This window comes from Ovis aries, chromosome 11 (assembly GCF_016772045.2).
Source record: "Ovis aries strain OAR_USU_Benz2616 breed Rambouillet chromosome 11, ARS-UI_Ramb_v3.0, whole genome shotgun sequence".
Classification (NCBI taxonomy): domain Eukaryota; kingdom Metazoa; phylum Chordata; class Mammalia; order Artiodactyla; family Bovidae; genus Ovis; species Ovis aries.
The window spans coordinates 30,384,787-30,401,734 of NC_056064.1; the positions used below are offsets into that span (position 1 = coordinate 30,384,787).

A 16,948-nucleotide genomic window follows, 5' to 3' on the forward strand; every position below is an offset into this window, starting at 1 on the left:
TCTCTCTGGGAAGTTGATAGAAGGCAGAAAACATACAAGTTAGTAGGTAATATAATCGATGCATGTGCTTTAGAAGAGAAAGGGTTTTTCTACAAGAGTGGAGAAAAAATAGCCTGCAAGTTCTAAGAGAAGGCTAGAAAAACGTTCACCTTCCTCCCAGCCCCGTGGGCTGTGAGGAGCGAGGGACAGGGCCACAGAAGTTGCCGTGTCCTCAGAGACTGGCGTTCGAGGAAACTCTGCTACCAGCATGGTCAAGGAGGTTTACAGAGGGACTCGGTTCCTGGTGACCCCACCACAAGGAGCACTGGAAGGAAGATCAGAAAGGGAAAGATGAGCTAAAGGTGAGGGGTGGGGAGGGGAGGGCTGGCAGTCATAGCACACAGTATTCAAAGTAATCTAAACCTAAGCCCTTCCCCCCCACCCCCACCCTTATCCTTTGTGAATAAAGAAACAAAATAGGCTCTTTTGTGAGCAGGAATGTCACCGAGACTATCTAACAGTCCAGCACCCTTATCCTAGTATTTTCTTTGGATCCGTTGTTTATATTCCCAGTTCTAAAGCTGACACCAAATCCATTGCCAGCTAGGATTTGTAGAGTTTAATAAGGGTGTTTCTTGGGTTCATGTCTGTTGAATCTGTAATAACCATTCCTCAGTACGAAAAGTCATCATACAGTTTTGCTTATACAGTTTAAGAAGACTCCATACTTCTTTTTTAGTGCTTTAAAGACACTTTCAATATTGACAGCGTTCTTTAAATATTTTTGCAGAAATATCAAATTGCATCTTCAGTTTTAGTTCCCCTGAGACTAAATTTAAGTACAGACTTTAATCTTTTTCTTTTTAAAATTTATCCTCTTCTCTCTCATGTTCCTTACCTTCTGAGAAAAATTGCCCAACAGCTCCTTCATGGTACTGCACACTTTTCTGATCCTTTGTCTAAGGAATACTGCATACTTTCTCTAAACTTTATTGGATTGTTGAATAGCTAGTATTCAAGCAGAATTGGTGTTCTTTAGTAAGGTTATTTCTTTGTGTGAAGTCTTTCTCAGATTTGCAGAGCAACTCTTTTTCATTGATTTCCATTTTTTAATTGCAATATAATTGACATAGAATATTGTGTAAGTTTCAGATGTACAACATGTTTTGCAACACGTATTGCAACATGATTATCACCGCAGCATTAGCTAACACCTCTGTCACATTACCTAATTATTTATTTTTCCATTGCTTTTTTTAAAATCAGAGGATAATTGCTTTACAATGCTGTGCTGGTTTCTGCCTTACCACAGGAAGAACCAGCCATAAGTGTACATATATCCCCTCCCTCCTGAGCCTCCCTCACACTCCCCCATCCCACCCCTCCAGGTCATCACAGCATTGACATATATATACTACCATGTGCAAAATAGATAGCTAGTGGGAAGTTGCTGTTAGCACAGGGGGCTCAGCTTGGTACAGAGCAACTCTTGAGCATTCCCCTTGCTCCAGGGACACGGTTGTGACATGTGTGTTCATGTGGCTGTTCCCTTACTCCACTCCCAACACTGAGACGCAGAACATTCACACCCACACAGCCAGGCCCTTCCTTGGCATGCCCGTCTTCACTCTGATTCACGCAAGATGACGAGAGTAAATGTTCTATGTGGTGGGAATAACAAGGAGGAGGCTCCTATGGACTAAAGTACAGGAAGCTAAAACCACCTGAGTCCTGCCCCTTGGGGCCACACCTCCCAGTAGGTGTCCAGGGAAAATACATATTATTATTAATATACGTCAGGGGACCAAGCAAGCTAGACCCAGCCATACCCACACACTTGCTACTCTTTGAGCCTTTTCACTCTAGGACGGTGGCCCAATGCCTGGTCTTCAAGTGGAGGCTGCACAAAATGGAGGGGCATGTCTGTCCACTCTTGAGGATGTTAACTGAAATTTTAAAAAGTACAACGTGAGAGTTGTGAGTTGAGTCTCATTTGGGGCAAAGTGAGGCCTAGAGCCTGGGACACAGCCTCTCAGAGAGCTCTGAGGAGCTGCTCCAAAGAGGCGAGGGAAGGAGGTCAGTGTCTTATATGGTTTTAGTGAAGTGCATGCAGCCAAGCACACGGTTGGCTGAGGCTGGATGCTGGTCGTGAGGAGTGATGTCTCCGTTAATGATGTCAGTGCTCTTCCAGATCTGAGGAGATTCAAGAATTTGGGCTCATAAAATCTCCTGAAAATATCTAACTGTGTGAACGTCTGTTCTGCCAGTTTTTCCCAGAGCACAGAGCACACCATTCCTGATCTCCACCCTGAACTCCTTTCAGGGAGTTTGGAAGGTCAGCAGCTACAGTGGCCTTGCAGAAGCAGATGGCAACTGCCAATTTTTAGTTAGCAGGGATTCAGTGAAGAGGGAGGGGAGAAGTTGCTTTGTCTCGACAAGTGTGTTTCCTTTTATTTGGGAACAAAAATTTGGAAGATGTAGCAACCCCACCCTGGGAAGGAAAGGGCCTGTGGGTGAGGTTGGGGTGTATGGCTCCTGGCTGCTGGCAATGGGGGTGCTGTGTGGGGGTGAAGACTTGGTGACATAAGAGGTGCTAATGACCACTCCATGCTCCTTTCAGGCAAAAAACTCGGATATACCTTCAACAACCGGAACTTCCACAATGTGTCTTTGGGGCAAGGACAGGAGGTTGTGGCTGAGGCCGTACTGGACCTGGCTGCCAAGAGAGGCCACTGGGTTATTTTGCAGGTACATCCAATCTGCCCTGATGGGGCTCATTCTTGACCCATCCTTGTGTGGACCTCCGGGGCCACCTTTCCTTCCACACCCTCCTCCCCTGACTTCCTAATCTTCTCAGGATGCTGGCTTTCAGCTGGATTTTTCCAGCTGCTGCTCTCTTCCCATGCCTTCCCATGCCTTCCACATGCCTTCCCTCCCCACTCCACCTTTCCTCTGGGTCACACGGTCCATGTTCTTCATCACATTCATGACTAGAATGCTACACGCACAACCAGAACTCAGCCTCTTCATTGAGAGCTCATGTTGGCATCTGGAGTCTGGAATACCTACTGTTGTTTCATTAAACACAGGAGACTTCCCTGTTGGCTCAGACAGTAAAAGCGTCTGCCTACAAAGCGGGAGACCCAAGTTCGATCCCTGGGTCAGGAAGATCCTCTGGAGAAGGAAATGGCAACCCACTCCAGTATTCTTGCCTGGAAAATCCCATGGGAGGAGGAGCCTGGCAGGCTACAGTCCGTGGGGTTGCAAAGAGTCGGACACGACTGAGCAACTTCACAACAACAGCAAACACAGAAAGTAACGGCTGCCCTTCTTCTGTCATGGCCTGACCTCGTTCCTGTTCGTGCACCTTGCATGGGTGCTGGGGCTGTGGCAGAGCGCGCGGCGGACCCCTCTCTCCTCCCGTAGCACCCTGCAGCCACCTCTATGAGCGCATCCACAGCTCTGTAGAACAGGTTACCATATGCCTGTGTCCTCCACGGCATCTTTTTAGGGAAAGAGACATCTCCATCTGCCTTTGGCACCCAGCACACTACTTCCCTCAGATGCTGGCTCAGATGTAAAGAATCTGCTTGCAATGCAGGAGACCCAAGTTCTATCCCTGGGTCGGGAAGATCCCCTGGAGGAGGGCATGGTAACCCACTCCAGTATTCTTGCCTGGAGACTTCCATGGACATAGGAGCCTGGCAGGCTACAGTCCATGGGGTCGCAAAGAATCAGACACAGCTGAGAGACTAACGCTTTCACCACTTTCACACTACCATGAACACAGTAGACACTCAACAAGAGCCTGTTGGGTAAAAGAATCAGTGAAGAAAGCAACGGAGGAGAGAATCAAATGGAAAAGCCAGTCCCTCCCCTCCCCTCTGACTTTGATTACCCAGAACTTCCTCTCTCCTGATGACTCAGTGAACACTTCATGCTGTTGGGGCTTCATTATCCCACTACTTGTTTGAGCCTAGCAGCAGAAGAACCTGTTGTTCCCTAGGACTCTTTTTCCAGAAACAGTGGGACCTTAAGGAGGAAAGAGAATGACAGCAGGCTCCCTGCCTCCTCCCACTGGGTCAGCTCAGTGATGGGAGGGCGTGACCTCCCCAGTTGTCTCAGGCTCATCTGTCAAAGCGACCGTTCTGGCCACTAGGTTTTCCCTGATGGCTCAGATGGTAAAGAATCCATCTTTACCTGCAATGCAGGAGACCCAGGTTCGATCCCTGGGTCAGAAAGACTCCCTGGAGGAGGGCGTGGCAACCCACTCCAGTATTCTTGCCTGGAGAATCGCCGTGGACAGAGAAGCCTGGCAGGCTACAGTCCATGGGGTCACAAAGAGTCGGACACAACTGAGCAACTAACTTTTTTACTTCACTTCACCCTGGGCACTAGCACCTTCAGGAAGCCAGCCCCCTCCAGAGACAACACGCCATACCTATCTGCTGCCCAGGACTGTCACATCTTGTCCCGATGTGGTTTCTGAGAGATCTCCAAGATCAAACTCAGAAGCTGGGATTCCTGACGCAGCAGCAGAGTTTCTCACTGGGGTGTGGCGGTGCTGCCCGGCTCACAGAGCCCCGGCTCTCTAATCAGCCACCAACCTCTCTGCTCTGATAGAGTGATGACGATGGAACTCTTTCCTCGAACAAATTTTCATTTCAGCATCCACTACTAACTCCTGCATAGCATTTCACAGGATACAAAGCCCTCTCAAATCCATTACCTTCGGTTATTTGCAGCAACCCTGGGAAATAAGTATGGTATATATTACTGTCATTTCTCTTTTCATAGAAGAGAAAGTAGACCAGATGGCTGTGGCCTCGGCACTATGTTCTGTGCCGACCTACGTATTTAAGGCTCTGCAAGCAGGCTTCCTCAAATATTTATCAAGGAGCTTTTATCTGTCCATCATAATGAAACATATTGCAATGAAGCAAAGTGACTATCCTTGCTAGAGTGAAAAGTGCATGCTGCAAGGTGGTGCTAAGAAATTAATGTCGTTTCACATAGACAGTTTGATAGATAGGAATCTCAGGGAGAAGGAGACAGGCTCAAAGACCAGAGGGGCTTGGGTGTGGACGAGGAGCCTTCCCTCTATGAGAGCTGCAACGTCCCAGTGTGTTTTAGGAAGATAAGTTTGACAACAATTAGCAGAATGTTTTGGAGAGGGAGGAGGAGAAAGGAGAGCTAGCTAGAAGTTTAAATGCATGCTTTTCAAGTCTGAACATGCAGACACATCACTGGAAAATCTTATTAAAATGCACGAATCCAGTAAGTCTGAGTCAGCATTTCTAACTGGCTTCCAGGTAATGGTAACATCACTGGTCCATGGGCCCCACATTTGAGTGTCAGAGGTTCAAAAAAATCCAGGTGTCAGCAGTGGGGATCTGAAGTTGGAAGGTAACCATGCGTGAGACACTTCAAGTGTGACCCCTCCCCCAAGACCGGGAGCAGCAGCATCACCTAAGGACTTGTTAGAAGTGTAAGCACTCAGGCCGCTCCATGGACCAGCCGCTCTCAGGTGGGGCCCAAGGACCTTTGATTCAACAAGTCATCCGAACAAGGGGATTCCAAAGCCTCAAGGTCAAGCTTGAGATCCTTAGGACATGGAAGGATAGTTTGAATGGCAGAAAAAAGGGGTCCTCATTACTGAGAACCCCAAGAGTCTTGCTAGGATGTGATTTGTTTGAAGCAAAGGCCAGGTACCTTCCCCCAACCCCAATCCTCCTTCCTGATCACCATTTAAGCAGAGGCTTGCATGGGGCGGGGGGCTCCTTCCTTCCCACCAGAACATCCATCTGGTGGCCAAGTGGCTCGGCGCCCTGGAGAAGAAGCTGGAGGAGCACAGTGAGAACAGCCACGCAGAGTTCAGGGTCTTCATGAGCGCGGAGCCCGCACCCTCACCCGCGAGCCACATCGTCCCCCAGGGCCTCCTGGAGAACGCCATCAAGATCACCAGCGAGCCACCCGCAGGCATGCATGCCAACCTGCACAAGGCCCTGGACAACTTCACTCAGGTAGGGCCCTGGAGGGAGGGGAGCAGGGCACCTCGCCTCGCAAAGAGCAGACCCCTCCCCCCCACCCAGGGCAGGAGAAGAACACACTCTCTTGCAGGAGTCAGTGGCAGGGCATGCCCGGCTCACCTGCCCTCAGGGTCCTGAGCAGAGACAGGGAAGGGGCAGCAGCTGCTTCAGTGGTATAGCTCCTAATTATTACGATGATAAAACTGTGCCTCGGTAGGTTTAGTATCATCTTGTCAGCCTCCCCAGGGGCCCTTGTCTTTGGGCTTACCCCTGTGCAAGCCCAACGTCCAGTCTTGGTTATCAAGCAACTGGGAAGTATATCCCAAGAGATGCTGGCTTGTCCTGGTTCTGCTGCGGAAGGATACGCAACAGCTGATGTTTGGGACTTTACCAGCCTCTGCAGTAGGTCATTTGAAGGAACAGGGACAGAATCAGGAGTCTCTTCATTGCTCACAAGAGTGTCAATTGCTCCGTTCTGCATTTGCAAATGCCCAGGAACAGTGGCCTGCTTAATACCCTCTAGGATTTGCTCTGTTCCTCCAGAGCCTTATTTTCACTGTTTTTGGGACAAATCGCAGAACTGGGGTCTTTTTTCATCCCCTCTTCCCTGACCACTGTGCTGTTTGGAGATGATCATTTCATTCTGACTTTCATTTGAGCGAACCCGCTATCAACTAGCTTCACAAGTGTGGCTTCTCGTCTTTGTGCTTAAAGGCATTTTTCAGCAGGATTCGATTTTCCACGTGTGACAGAGGTAACAAAGGAAGCTCCCTACACGTCTGCAGAGAACAGCTCTGTCCAAAAAGCCATTATTATAATAAGTTCCTGCTTGCACGAGGCAGTGACTTTGTTTCCTGTATCATCTCTGACCTTTCACATCCATATCTTCATGGCAAGCATGGTGCCCAGTCAAGGGACCAGAGAGAGAAACCGTGTCATGGGTTCACTGGGGGAAAAACCAGACCTACCAGCAGCTTAATCTCTGCAGTCTTCTCTGCTTCCCCTCGTTGTTGTAAGCAAAGTCTAAGGTCCACCTCCTAGAAGAAATGCCAGGACTGAACCCAGTCCAATGGTGTGAGCTTTCTAAGTGCCTTTCGGGGTCTAGCTGCGGCATCTTGCTCCTTCCTGAACAGAGGAGCTCACTCAGAGGACGCATTTATTTCAAAGAATCCAGGGTTCGAGTCCTAACAGCCCTTCTCAATGCAGGTTTCTCCCTCCCCACCATCATCCCCATGCCCATTAACATCTAAGAATAATTCCACCGACTTCCTCTGGACTCTCTCTTGCTTCTTTTCTTCCATCTTCCCATCTTTCATCCTCTCTTCATGAGTCAGACCGTTTCCCCTGCCTTCTGCGCTGCAGCCAGGACCCCTCAGGGGTCTTGCTTCTGCAGCCACATATCCATTAGGATGTAAAGGGCAGGGCACCCCTCTGTGTCCTGTGGCTCCAATTCCCACCGTCCTCTGCTTCGGCAGTTCCCTCAGCAGATGAGCCGTGGGGTCGTCAGTCACACAGGTAGTAATTACACCTACTAAGATTCCATGATGGTCAAGGAAGCATGACAGGAAGGAGGAGAGTCAGAGATGATGCTGTGGCTGTCCCCACCCACACCCCAGCGCCGAGTGCCGTCAACAGGACAAATGCAACACTTCTGTGGCCCCCTACCCTTTTCTCTGTTGGCTACGCTTGGGAACCTTGTTAGCATGTCCGTGTGTGCAAACTGCAACTGTAAACAAGTTCTGTTATAGGCTGAATCTAAACTAAAGCCCAGCCCGTTTGCAAGGTCCTCTCAAATCTGACTATATGCCTGTCTGAAGCGCAACCAAGTCCTGCTGCTGCTGCTGCTCCTGCTAAGTCGCTTCAGTCGTGTTCGACTCTGTGCGACCCCATGGAGTGCGGTGCCATTGCCTTTTCCCAACCCAAGTCCTGCTGCCACCCAAATCTCCGCACCTCCACACCACCTGCCCTGTGGCACAGCTGCTCTGCTCTGACACTGAGCATCATCTCCTTCCAGGACACCCTGGAGATGTGTTCCCGGGAGACAGAGTTTAAGAGCATCCTCTTTGCGCTTTGTTACTTTCATGCTGTGGTGGCAGAAAGACGGAAGTTTGGGCCCCAGGGGTGGAATCGCTCCTACCCCTTCAACACCGGGGACCTCACCATCTCTGTGAACGTGCTCTACAACTTCCTGGAGGCCAACGCCAAGGTACGGCTCCAGCCAGCACAGGGGCAGGTCGGGAAGGTGCCTCTGAGAAAGATGATGGGGCATCAGCATGGGGAGATGGGGTGTGCTCACTGGGGCAGGTCTACAGTCCCCCAGGGGCGTGAGGAAGTGCAGGTTTACTGCAGGGTCAACCCCAAGAGCAGTGTGAGGCTGAGGAGGAAGTACCATGATGGGAGAGGGGTGTGGTAAGAGTAGTAAGAAAGCTCAGAAAACCAAACTATTAACAGTGACTCACGCTTGGTATCAGTCACTCCCATGGGTGTCTGTCCCAGGCCTGCCCCCCGCCAGACCACCCTGTGTACTCCCAGCATTGCTGGGGGTGGTGATTGGCAGAAAGAGACCCACCCTCATCTGCTACAAGCTCCCAATTCAATTCACCAAAGACAGAGAGCCTCCCGCGGTAGTGCACATAGCTCCTCGCAGAAGCACGGTCTGAAGCACGGTCTTGCTGAAGCTGGAGAAGCCAAATTCTTCCTTCCTCCTTCACCTCGCCTCCTTTATCCCACCTGATGGCTCTATTTTATGAAGCACTGACACGGATGATCCACGCTCTTCAGTTTAGGGAAGACCAAACACAGCCTCTGCAAGGCCTCTCCCTCCTTCTTTGGGGACAGCGAATCAGGCCCAGAAGCTATGCCTCTGGCTGTGGCTCCAGGGTCCTGGGAAGTCCACCACAGAACACACCATCCCTTCACCTGCCACGAGGACCCAGGCTTCCAAGTGGCTTTCCTGCCTAACGCTAACAGCCATGAACTTGCGTGCTGTATTTCATTCACTCTGAACTTTCCAAGGAGACGATTAATCGATAAGCTAATTAATGGCAGGGAATGAGAAAAGTAGCCACGTCTTTGCTCTCCTCTACTTGACCTTGGCAGGTTTAAAGGACCCGTAGGTAGAGCCTGACTTCACCGCCACAGTTAATGACGGTGAACGAGGGCAGGCATGTATGCAAGAGTGCCTGTGTCTTACCTCTTCTCACCCTTTGATCTAACTCTTCCCTCGTTTAATGAGCTCCCAGAAGTGCTCGCTCCCAGAGGTGCTCGACCTTGCTGGATACCAGGGAAACGTGGATGAATAAGACACTGCTCCTGGGACTTCTCTGGTGGTCCATGGTTAAGACTCCATGCTTCCAATGCAGGGGGGTACGGGTTCAATTCTTGGTCAGGGAACTACCCCACGTGCAGTGCAGTTCTGTCAAAAAGATTTTTTTAAAAAGACATTGCTCCTAATCTCCAGACCCATCACATCTTGTGGCTCACACTGGGTCGGCCTGAGGCCAGCGTGCAGGGCTTCCTCCCTTGCTGTCTCTCAGGTCCCTTACGATGACCTGCGGTACCTCTTCGGGGAGATCATGTACGGGGGCCACATCACTGATGACTGGGACCGGAGACTCTGCAGAACCTACCTGGAGGAGTTCATCAAACCAGAGATGCTAGAGGGAGAGCTGCTCCTGGCCCCAGGGTTCCCACTGCCGGGCAACTTGGACTACAATGCCTACCACCAGGTAGGGACCTGGGTCTCCCTTCTGTGCAGCCCAGGAGGCCTGGAGACGCCTGGGCAGGGCCAGGGGAGGATGGTGAAAGAGCTCACATGCAGTGGTCTCTCAGCCTGCTCAATTTGAGGGCTCCTATAGGATTTCTAGCCTCCAACTAATGACAAAATTGAACTTTCAGAGATCTTTTTATTCTTGACGTTCGGTTCAATAATTCTATTTGTTGCTCTTTTCTACAAACAACATCTCGGGCATTTACTTGATTGTTTTCATTCAGCATATTGACAAAACCATTAGGAGCAAAAATTCAGGTAAGAACTTAGCCAACTTTGGGGTTAAGTTTCTATTAGTGGTTCAGAATACTTCAGAGGGACACGGTTTTGTGGGCAGACCACTCACCCTTCCTGTTCTCAGAGGCACATACATACACACCAAGAGAACAGTCTCGTGGAGCTTTTTCCTACTGGCACTGTGGGTTTTCATTTTACTGTTCAGTCCACTTCAGTTCAGTTGCTCAGTTGTTGCCCCTCTTTGCGATTCCCATGGACTGCAGCACACAAGGCTTCCCTGTCCAACACCAACTCCTGGAGATCAAGTCAGTGATGCCATCCAACCATCTCATACCCTGTCATCCCCTTCTCCTCCTGCCTTCAATCTTCCCCAGCATCAGGGTCATTCGCTTTTACTTCAGTTATTTTTAAGGTGTGCGTCTTTGCCTATTTAGCCTACCATGAAAATGTATTAACAGTCAGTTAGAACAAACAAAAAGAACTCGTTTGTGGCTTGACTTTTAAGATTCCCAAAAGAACTCTTGAATAACAAATTTAAGGGAAACAGTCGTCATAGGAACATTAACTACAAGCTTTACACAAATTTTTAATTTCTAAAGTTTAAGAATATAAGTCATAAAAGTCATTCAGTCCAGAAAACTAAGTCTATGAGAAGAAATTAAAAACAATAAGACTCTTGAAAGTAAATAAAGGGATTTTTTAAAATAAACATGTTGAAAGCTTTAGCCAAGAAAGTTGTGCAAGAGCATCCCCTACTGTCGGTCGTTGGAACAACTTGACCAGAGGCTGGAGAAGGTGTTGGAGGATATGGTGGTTTGCAGGCTTCCCTCTCTGTAATCTGTCAGCTAACAGACGGTTATAGGGCACCTACCAAGAGTCCAGGAGCAGGTACTGGGTGCTGGAAGAAACGCGAAAATAAACACTCGGATCTGCCTTTAAGTAATGAGCCATCTGTCACTTAGACTCTACCCTGTTGCTGTTGCGTGCTCAGTCACGTCTGACTCTTGCGACCCCATGGACCATAGCCCACCAGGCTCCTCTGTCCATGGGATTTCCCAGGCAAGAATACTGGAGTGGGTTGCCATGTCCTTTGATCCCGACCCAGGGATCACACCCGAGTCTCCTGGATTGCAGGCAGATTCTTTACCAACCACTGAGCCACCCAGGAGGTACCACTTCGCTCTAGATGGGCCCCGCTCTGACCCACTGACTGCCCTGCAGAGGACAGGTCAGGTGAGAGAGGGGAGATACGTCTGGCTGGTTTTCAAGTGAGCTTGCCCTTGACTTTCAGTACATCGATGCCCAGCTGCCCCCAGAGTCGCCCTACCTCTACGGCCTCCACCCGAACGCTGAGATTGGCGTCCTGACCCAGACTTCGGAGAAGCTCTTTCGCACGGTGCTGGAGCTGCAGCCCCGGGACAGCCAGGCTGGAGAAGGAGCAGGGGCTGCGAGAGAAGAAAAGGTACATGGAGGGCTTGCCCAAGATATTCTGGGGGCCTAGTACTGCCCAGGGCGGCGCTTCTCCCTGGGGCCTCGATGGGGTGCACAGTGCAGACCACAGGGCGCGCATCTTCCGCTTCCACAAATGGTCCAGCATTGCTCTCCGAGGGCCCCACCCCGGCAGGTGACCCGGCGGGCCCTCAAGTTACCTAATAGGAGGTACCCACTTTCGGTGTGTCGGTGCTCTGCTCATCCACCCAAAAAAGTGAAAGTGGTCCAACTCTTTGCGACCCCATGGACTATAGCCCGCCAGGCTCCTCTGTCCAGGGGATTGTCCAGGCAAGAATACTGGAGTGGGTTGCCATTTCCTTCTCCAGGGGATCTTCCTGACCCAGGGATCAAACCTGGGTCTCCTGCATTGCAGGCACATTCTGTACCAACTGAACCACTAACCCCAAGGCAGATTTTATTCCCGTTTGTCAACCCAAGTGAAGAAAAGGCAGGGCTGAACAGCTGTGGTTTGGGGACCTTGAAAAGGACCTCATGGTTCCTTGGCAGACTAAGTAATGATGGGTAGGGAGCTGTTCTTAAACACCCCGCCCTCACTCTGCCAACTAGATGCTGGTGAACTCACTCATGTTTCATAGGAAAATGTGGTCTCTTTGTATGAATGACAGTCCCAGAGCCTCCTAACATATAAGTAAGTGCTATTAAGCATAGCACTTCCCGAAACTAAAGGAAGATGGAGGAGAATTCTTGGGCAGAAGAGCAGAGGAGGCTGTGGCGTGGGTTTAGGGTGACCAGAGGCAACCTGGGAGCTCTGTTCCTGATGAGGGCTGAGCAGAGGGCAGAAAAGGAAGGAGCTCAAAGTGAACCTCACCTGTGATGCTTCTCAGGACGAGGCAACTCAGTTTCCAAAGGTCGCCTCTCCTTCACCCCGCCTCCCCTCTGCAGTCCTGCCTGGTTTCCCTTAGAGATTCTCTGGTACTTGGAAGATTATGGATTAAGAAACCCGGAGCTGTCAAACATTTTGGCTCCAAAGACTGATTTCAGGAAAACAAACTGACTGATAGTAAAGGAGCTGGATATTTGTTTGAAGGTATCGAGTGATGTCATTAAAATGACTCAAATGTTAATATGCCTCAGAATGAGCTGGGGAGCTTTGGAGAGATTCTCAGGTCTAGGGTGACACCCAGGAATGTGCAGCCTTGCAATGGTGATGCTGGTGAACCTACTTGGAGAAAGCTGCTCTAAATCCTGCAACTCAGCCTGTTTGACCTTTTGATGCATAGGATATAACTCGAGAAGCAAAGGAAGATAAGAAAGCTTATGTGGCCCAGAACTCAAACCACCTAGTATCAAAAGTGTTCCTAGCTGCACCACAATAAAGAGTAGCCTCCACTCACCGCAACTGGGAAAAGCCTGAATGCAGGAACACAGACCCAGTGCAGCCAAAATATAAATAAATAAAATTAATTAATTAATTTTAAAAAGTTCCTAGCTTTTTTAAAAATGAAAAGACCAGGACTATATAAGTAATAGGTTTCGGGTTCTTCAGGCAGTGTTCAAATAAGTTTCTAGTTCTTGTCATTTCCTTATCCCCTTCTTCTAAACACTTCAAGAAACAGTGTGTGTGTGTGTGTGTGTGTGTGTGTGTGTGTGTGTGTGACAGAGAGATGAATGAACTATGATCACTTGCCAAACTAGAAGAACCCATTTGCAACACAGCTATCAGGAAGTATGCAGATTTTTACTAATACACAGAGTTATAATCTATGAAAGGAAAAGAAGGAGAGAGAAGAGAGAAAGGGGGAAAAAGACACAAAAGAAATTCATGTGATAATACAAATGGCCAATAAAAATATTAAAATATTCTCAACATCACTTGTAACTAAATGAAGTTAAGTGAAATGTGAGGATATCCAGCGGCGACAGCGTAAGAAAGCAGGCATACTCGTGTCTGTTATACAGGTTTACGTTACAAAACAATTTGACAACAGCCACTCCAGTTTTAAAAGTTCATATGTGTTTCTCATAATTCTATCCCTTGGATTTCAACGAGCGGAAACACTCAAAAGGGCACAGATTTTATGACAGATATCTTTATTGCAGAGTTGTTTATCGTAGTAGAAATGATAAACAAGCAAACCAAATATCCATCAGTGGAGAAATGACTCAATAAATTATTTTGGCACATGCCAAATCAGTGAAATAATATATACTATTAAAAAAAAACACACAAGGGAAATCCATACGTACTAACAAGGGAACGTGTTCAAGATCTATTCATAGGTGAAAAAAGCAAGCTGAGGGAATTCCCTGGTGTCCAGGGGTTAAAACTCTGATCTTCCACTGCAGGGGGGCTGGGATTGATTCCCTAGTAGAGAAACTAACAGCCTGTAGGCCATGAAGAGCAGCCAAAGGAAACAAAAACAACAGGCTGAGAAAGCTATGTGTATTATGATTCCACCAGTGATTGATAGAGAAAGAAGTGGAGAGGGAGGGAGAGGAAGGGATGGAGGAAAGAGGTGAGGCAGGAAGGAAGGTGTGAGGGACATGCAAATATGGAGACGGGCGGGTGGATGGTGGGTGATGGATGGGTGGACGGAAGGACGGACGGACGGACGGACGGACGGACGGATGGGGGTGATGGATAGATAGAGTTATATGCATTGAAGAACATCTGCAGAAATTATAAACAGATAATCACAGTGGGTTTTCTTTCCCCCTTTGAGGGAAATTTTGCTTTTAATGTCAGATTGAATATTTAAATACATAGCATTTAGATTTTCACTATAAGCATTTATGATCAGAGGCGTTTGCTTGCAGAAATGAGGTAGACTGCACCCCTGGGCACCCTCTGCTCCCGTCTGAAGGGTCCTCTTTGTGTCTGTGGATCCGCTCCCTCCTCAGGCTGGCTCTCCAAATCCTCTACCACCTGATCAGTGATAGAGAGAACTCTGTGTCCTCACCTTCACCGTGTTTTGAAACACTTAACTACAGACTGTCTTTCCCTTTCTTTGTGAATGATGTCCAAATGGCAGCTCGCTGATACAGGGCTATTTCTTCCAATTCAGCTCCGCAGACAGAGGTGTGATGTAGTTTTAGCCATCTGTCTTCTGGTCCAGCAGCAGCGTCCAGGTACCATTAAAATTCCATCCCAGTTTTCGCCGTGACAGCACCAGAGACCCATCTGTGAGACGGCAATGAGTCTTTACCTTTCCTTTTCCTAACATCAGCTCTTTTCCTAGAGAACGTGTTGTGTTAACAACACAAGGCAAGGTGAATATTAATAATCATGTAGATAAATAGAGTTCTTTCTAGCTTTCAGATGCTGCCACATTCATCAGACCTCTTTTGGTTTTGATCTCTTCACCAGCCCTGGGAGTTGGTGGGGGAGAAAGACACTGTGGAAATTTTTATAGATGAGCAAATGGAGGTCTAAATGACTTGCTTAAATTCACACGGGTAATACACAACGGCACTGCGTTAGCTCAGTCAGGGTTCTCTGTTTGTGAAGAACAGAGACTAATTTGGCTGAAACAGACAAGAAATAGCTCATATCGAAGGAATCTACCCAGGAAAGAACAGAAACCACAGTGACGCCGGGTCCCTCGGGGAAGAAGGGTGGACCATCCTTTCAGAGTGCTTCCCTCCGCTTTCTGCACCTGAATCCTGGCTTGAGGTTCAATTCTCACACTTCTGGAAAACATCATCTGATTGGCCCACTTGAGTCATGGGAGGGCTGGGCATGGGGAAAAGGTGATTTCACAAAAGGAGACGTGGCCCTGTTACAAGAAGAGGGGGATGAGATGAAGGAGCCAGAACGGCGCTCAGCACACACGTCCACCCGCTCGCCCGACTCTGGGCTGGCACTGGCTCCCTCGCCCCTTCTCTCTACCCCCCAGCGCCCTCCTCCCTGCCCCTGCCAGCCACGCGTTCTATTAAACCTGCACTTTCTCATTTTTTTTGTCTGCTGACAGAGCTCCTAGGCCTACTTCAAAATGGCAGACTCAGCCTCCCGGTGTGTGTGTGAGTCGCTCCATCATGTCTGACTCTTTGGCGACCCCATGGACTTGTAGCCCACCAGGCTCCTCTGTCCGTGGGATTCTCCAGGCAAGAACCCTGGCGTGGGTTGCCACGTCCTCCTTCAAGGGAGAAGCTGGAGCCTCATCCTAACCACGTGTTTCCCGTTCTGGGGCAGGTCAAGGCGGTCCTGGAGGAAATACTGGAGCGGGTGACAGATGAGTTTAACCTCCCAGAGCTGATGGCCAGGGCGGAGGAGCGCACCCCCTACGTGGCCGTGACGCTCCAGGAGTGCGAGCGGATGAACGTGCTCACCAGACTGGTGCAGTGCTCCTTGCGGGAGCTGGACCTTGGACTAAAGGTGGGTGAGAGCAGGCTGGGGACGGGGCTCCGGGGAGCTGGAGCGCAGCAGTCGCAGCAGCCTCACCACCCAGGAAGCTGCCCCTCCTAGAAACGGAGTGTGCCCGGGCCGCAGGGGTTGTTGAGACCGGCTCCGGAGCCGGAAACTGGGCAGGTGGACTGAGCCGTGACAGGCAAGCTGCCCAGAGCCCACGCGCTCTGAGCTCCGGGCAGAAGAGGAGTCGACACCCAGTGTCTTCTGCTGACGTGGGTGGCATTGCTTTCCCAGGAGGGAGAAGTGTGTGTGCTGCCGCATTGAAACACAGGTCTAGGCATCCTGGACCACCTCCCCGCTCTCCCGCGTCCTTAGTGTGTGACCTCAGAGCGACTTAAGCCCCGCCCCGTCCCAGTTCCTTTACCCCTAAGACAGGACGAGTGGTCCTGCCCCGGGGGCTTTGGGAAGGATTCGGTAAATCTATTTGCATGGGTTTCCCGGTGGCTCAGTGATAAGGAATCTCCCTGCCAATGCAGGAGATGCGATTCCATCCCTGGGTAGGCAGATCCTACCTGAAAGAGAGCATGGCAACCCACTCGGGTATAATTGCCTGGAGAATTCCTAGGTACAGAGGAGCCTGGCGGGCTATCGTCCATGGAGTTGGTTGCAAAGAGTCAGACTCGCCTAAGTGACTAAATAATAACAACATAGAATGTTGTAGAACAGTGCCTACCTGTGGCAAGCACCCAGAAGTGTAGGTACATACAAATAAGTTCCATTCCAAGAGCGCATTTATAAGTCCACTTGGCTCATAAACCCAACAAAGTTAGCCTAGGTACCCAACTAACACAAATGGCTATATAGCCCTGTACTGTAATAGGTTTATAATACTTTTCACACCAATAATACATAAAAGCAAACACAAAAAATAAAACATCTTTAATCTTACCTCACAGTACCTTGAAAAGTACAGTTGTCCAGCACAACAGCTGGCACACAGGGCTGGTATCAAGTGAACAGGCAGGAAAAGTTACTGATGGAGGAGGGAGAGAAGGAAGGAGATGGTAGAGCTGAAGGGTTGTCAGCAATAGGCGATGGAGGGCAAGCTGTAATGTCACTCATGCCTGACGTGGA

At 49.4% G+C, this 16,948-nt stretch overlaps 1 protein-coding gene across 4 annotated transcripts in view; it reads left to right on the plus strand.

Annotated features, from left to right (window-relative positions):
- DNAH9 (dynein axonemal heavy chain 9) overlaps window positions 1-16,948 on the plus strand; it is a 285,514-nt gene that overhangs the window by 257,783 nt on the left and 10,783 nt on the right. For all 4 annotated transcript variants that reach the window (XM_027974876.2, XM_060394831.1, XM_060394832.1 and 1 more), the window contains 6 exons: window positions 2,600-2,727; window positions 5,775-6,002; window positions 8,023-8,214; window positions 9,545-9,736; window positions 11,306-11,476; window positions 15,659-15,841. In XM_027974876.2, coding sequence (XP_027830677.2) covers window positions 2,600-2,727; window positions 5,775-6,002; window positions 8,023-8,214; window positions 9,545-9,736; window positions 11,306-11,476; window positions 15,659-15,841 — 1,094 coding nt within the window. The remainder of the gene's footprint in view (window positions 1-2,599; window positions 2,728-5,774; window positions 6,003-8,022; window positions 8,215-9,544; window positions 9,737-11,305; window positions 11,477-15,658; window positions 15,842-16,948) is intronic.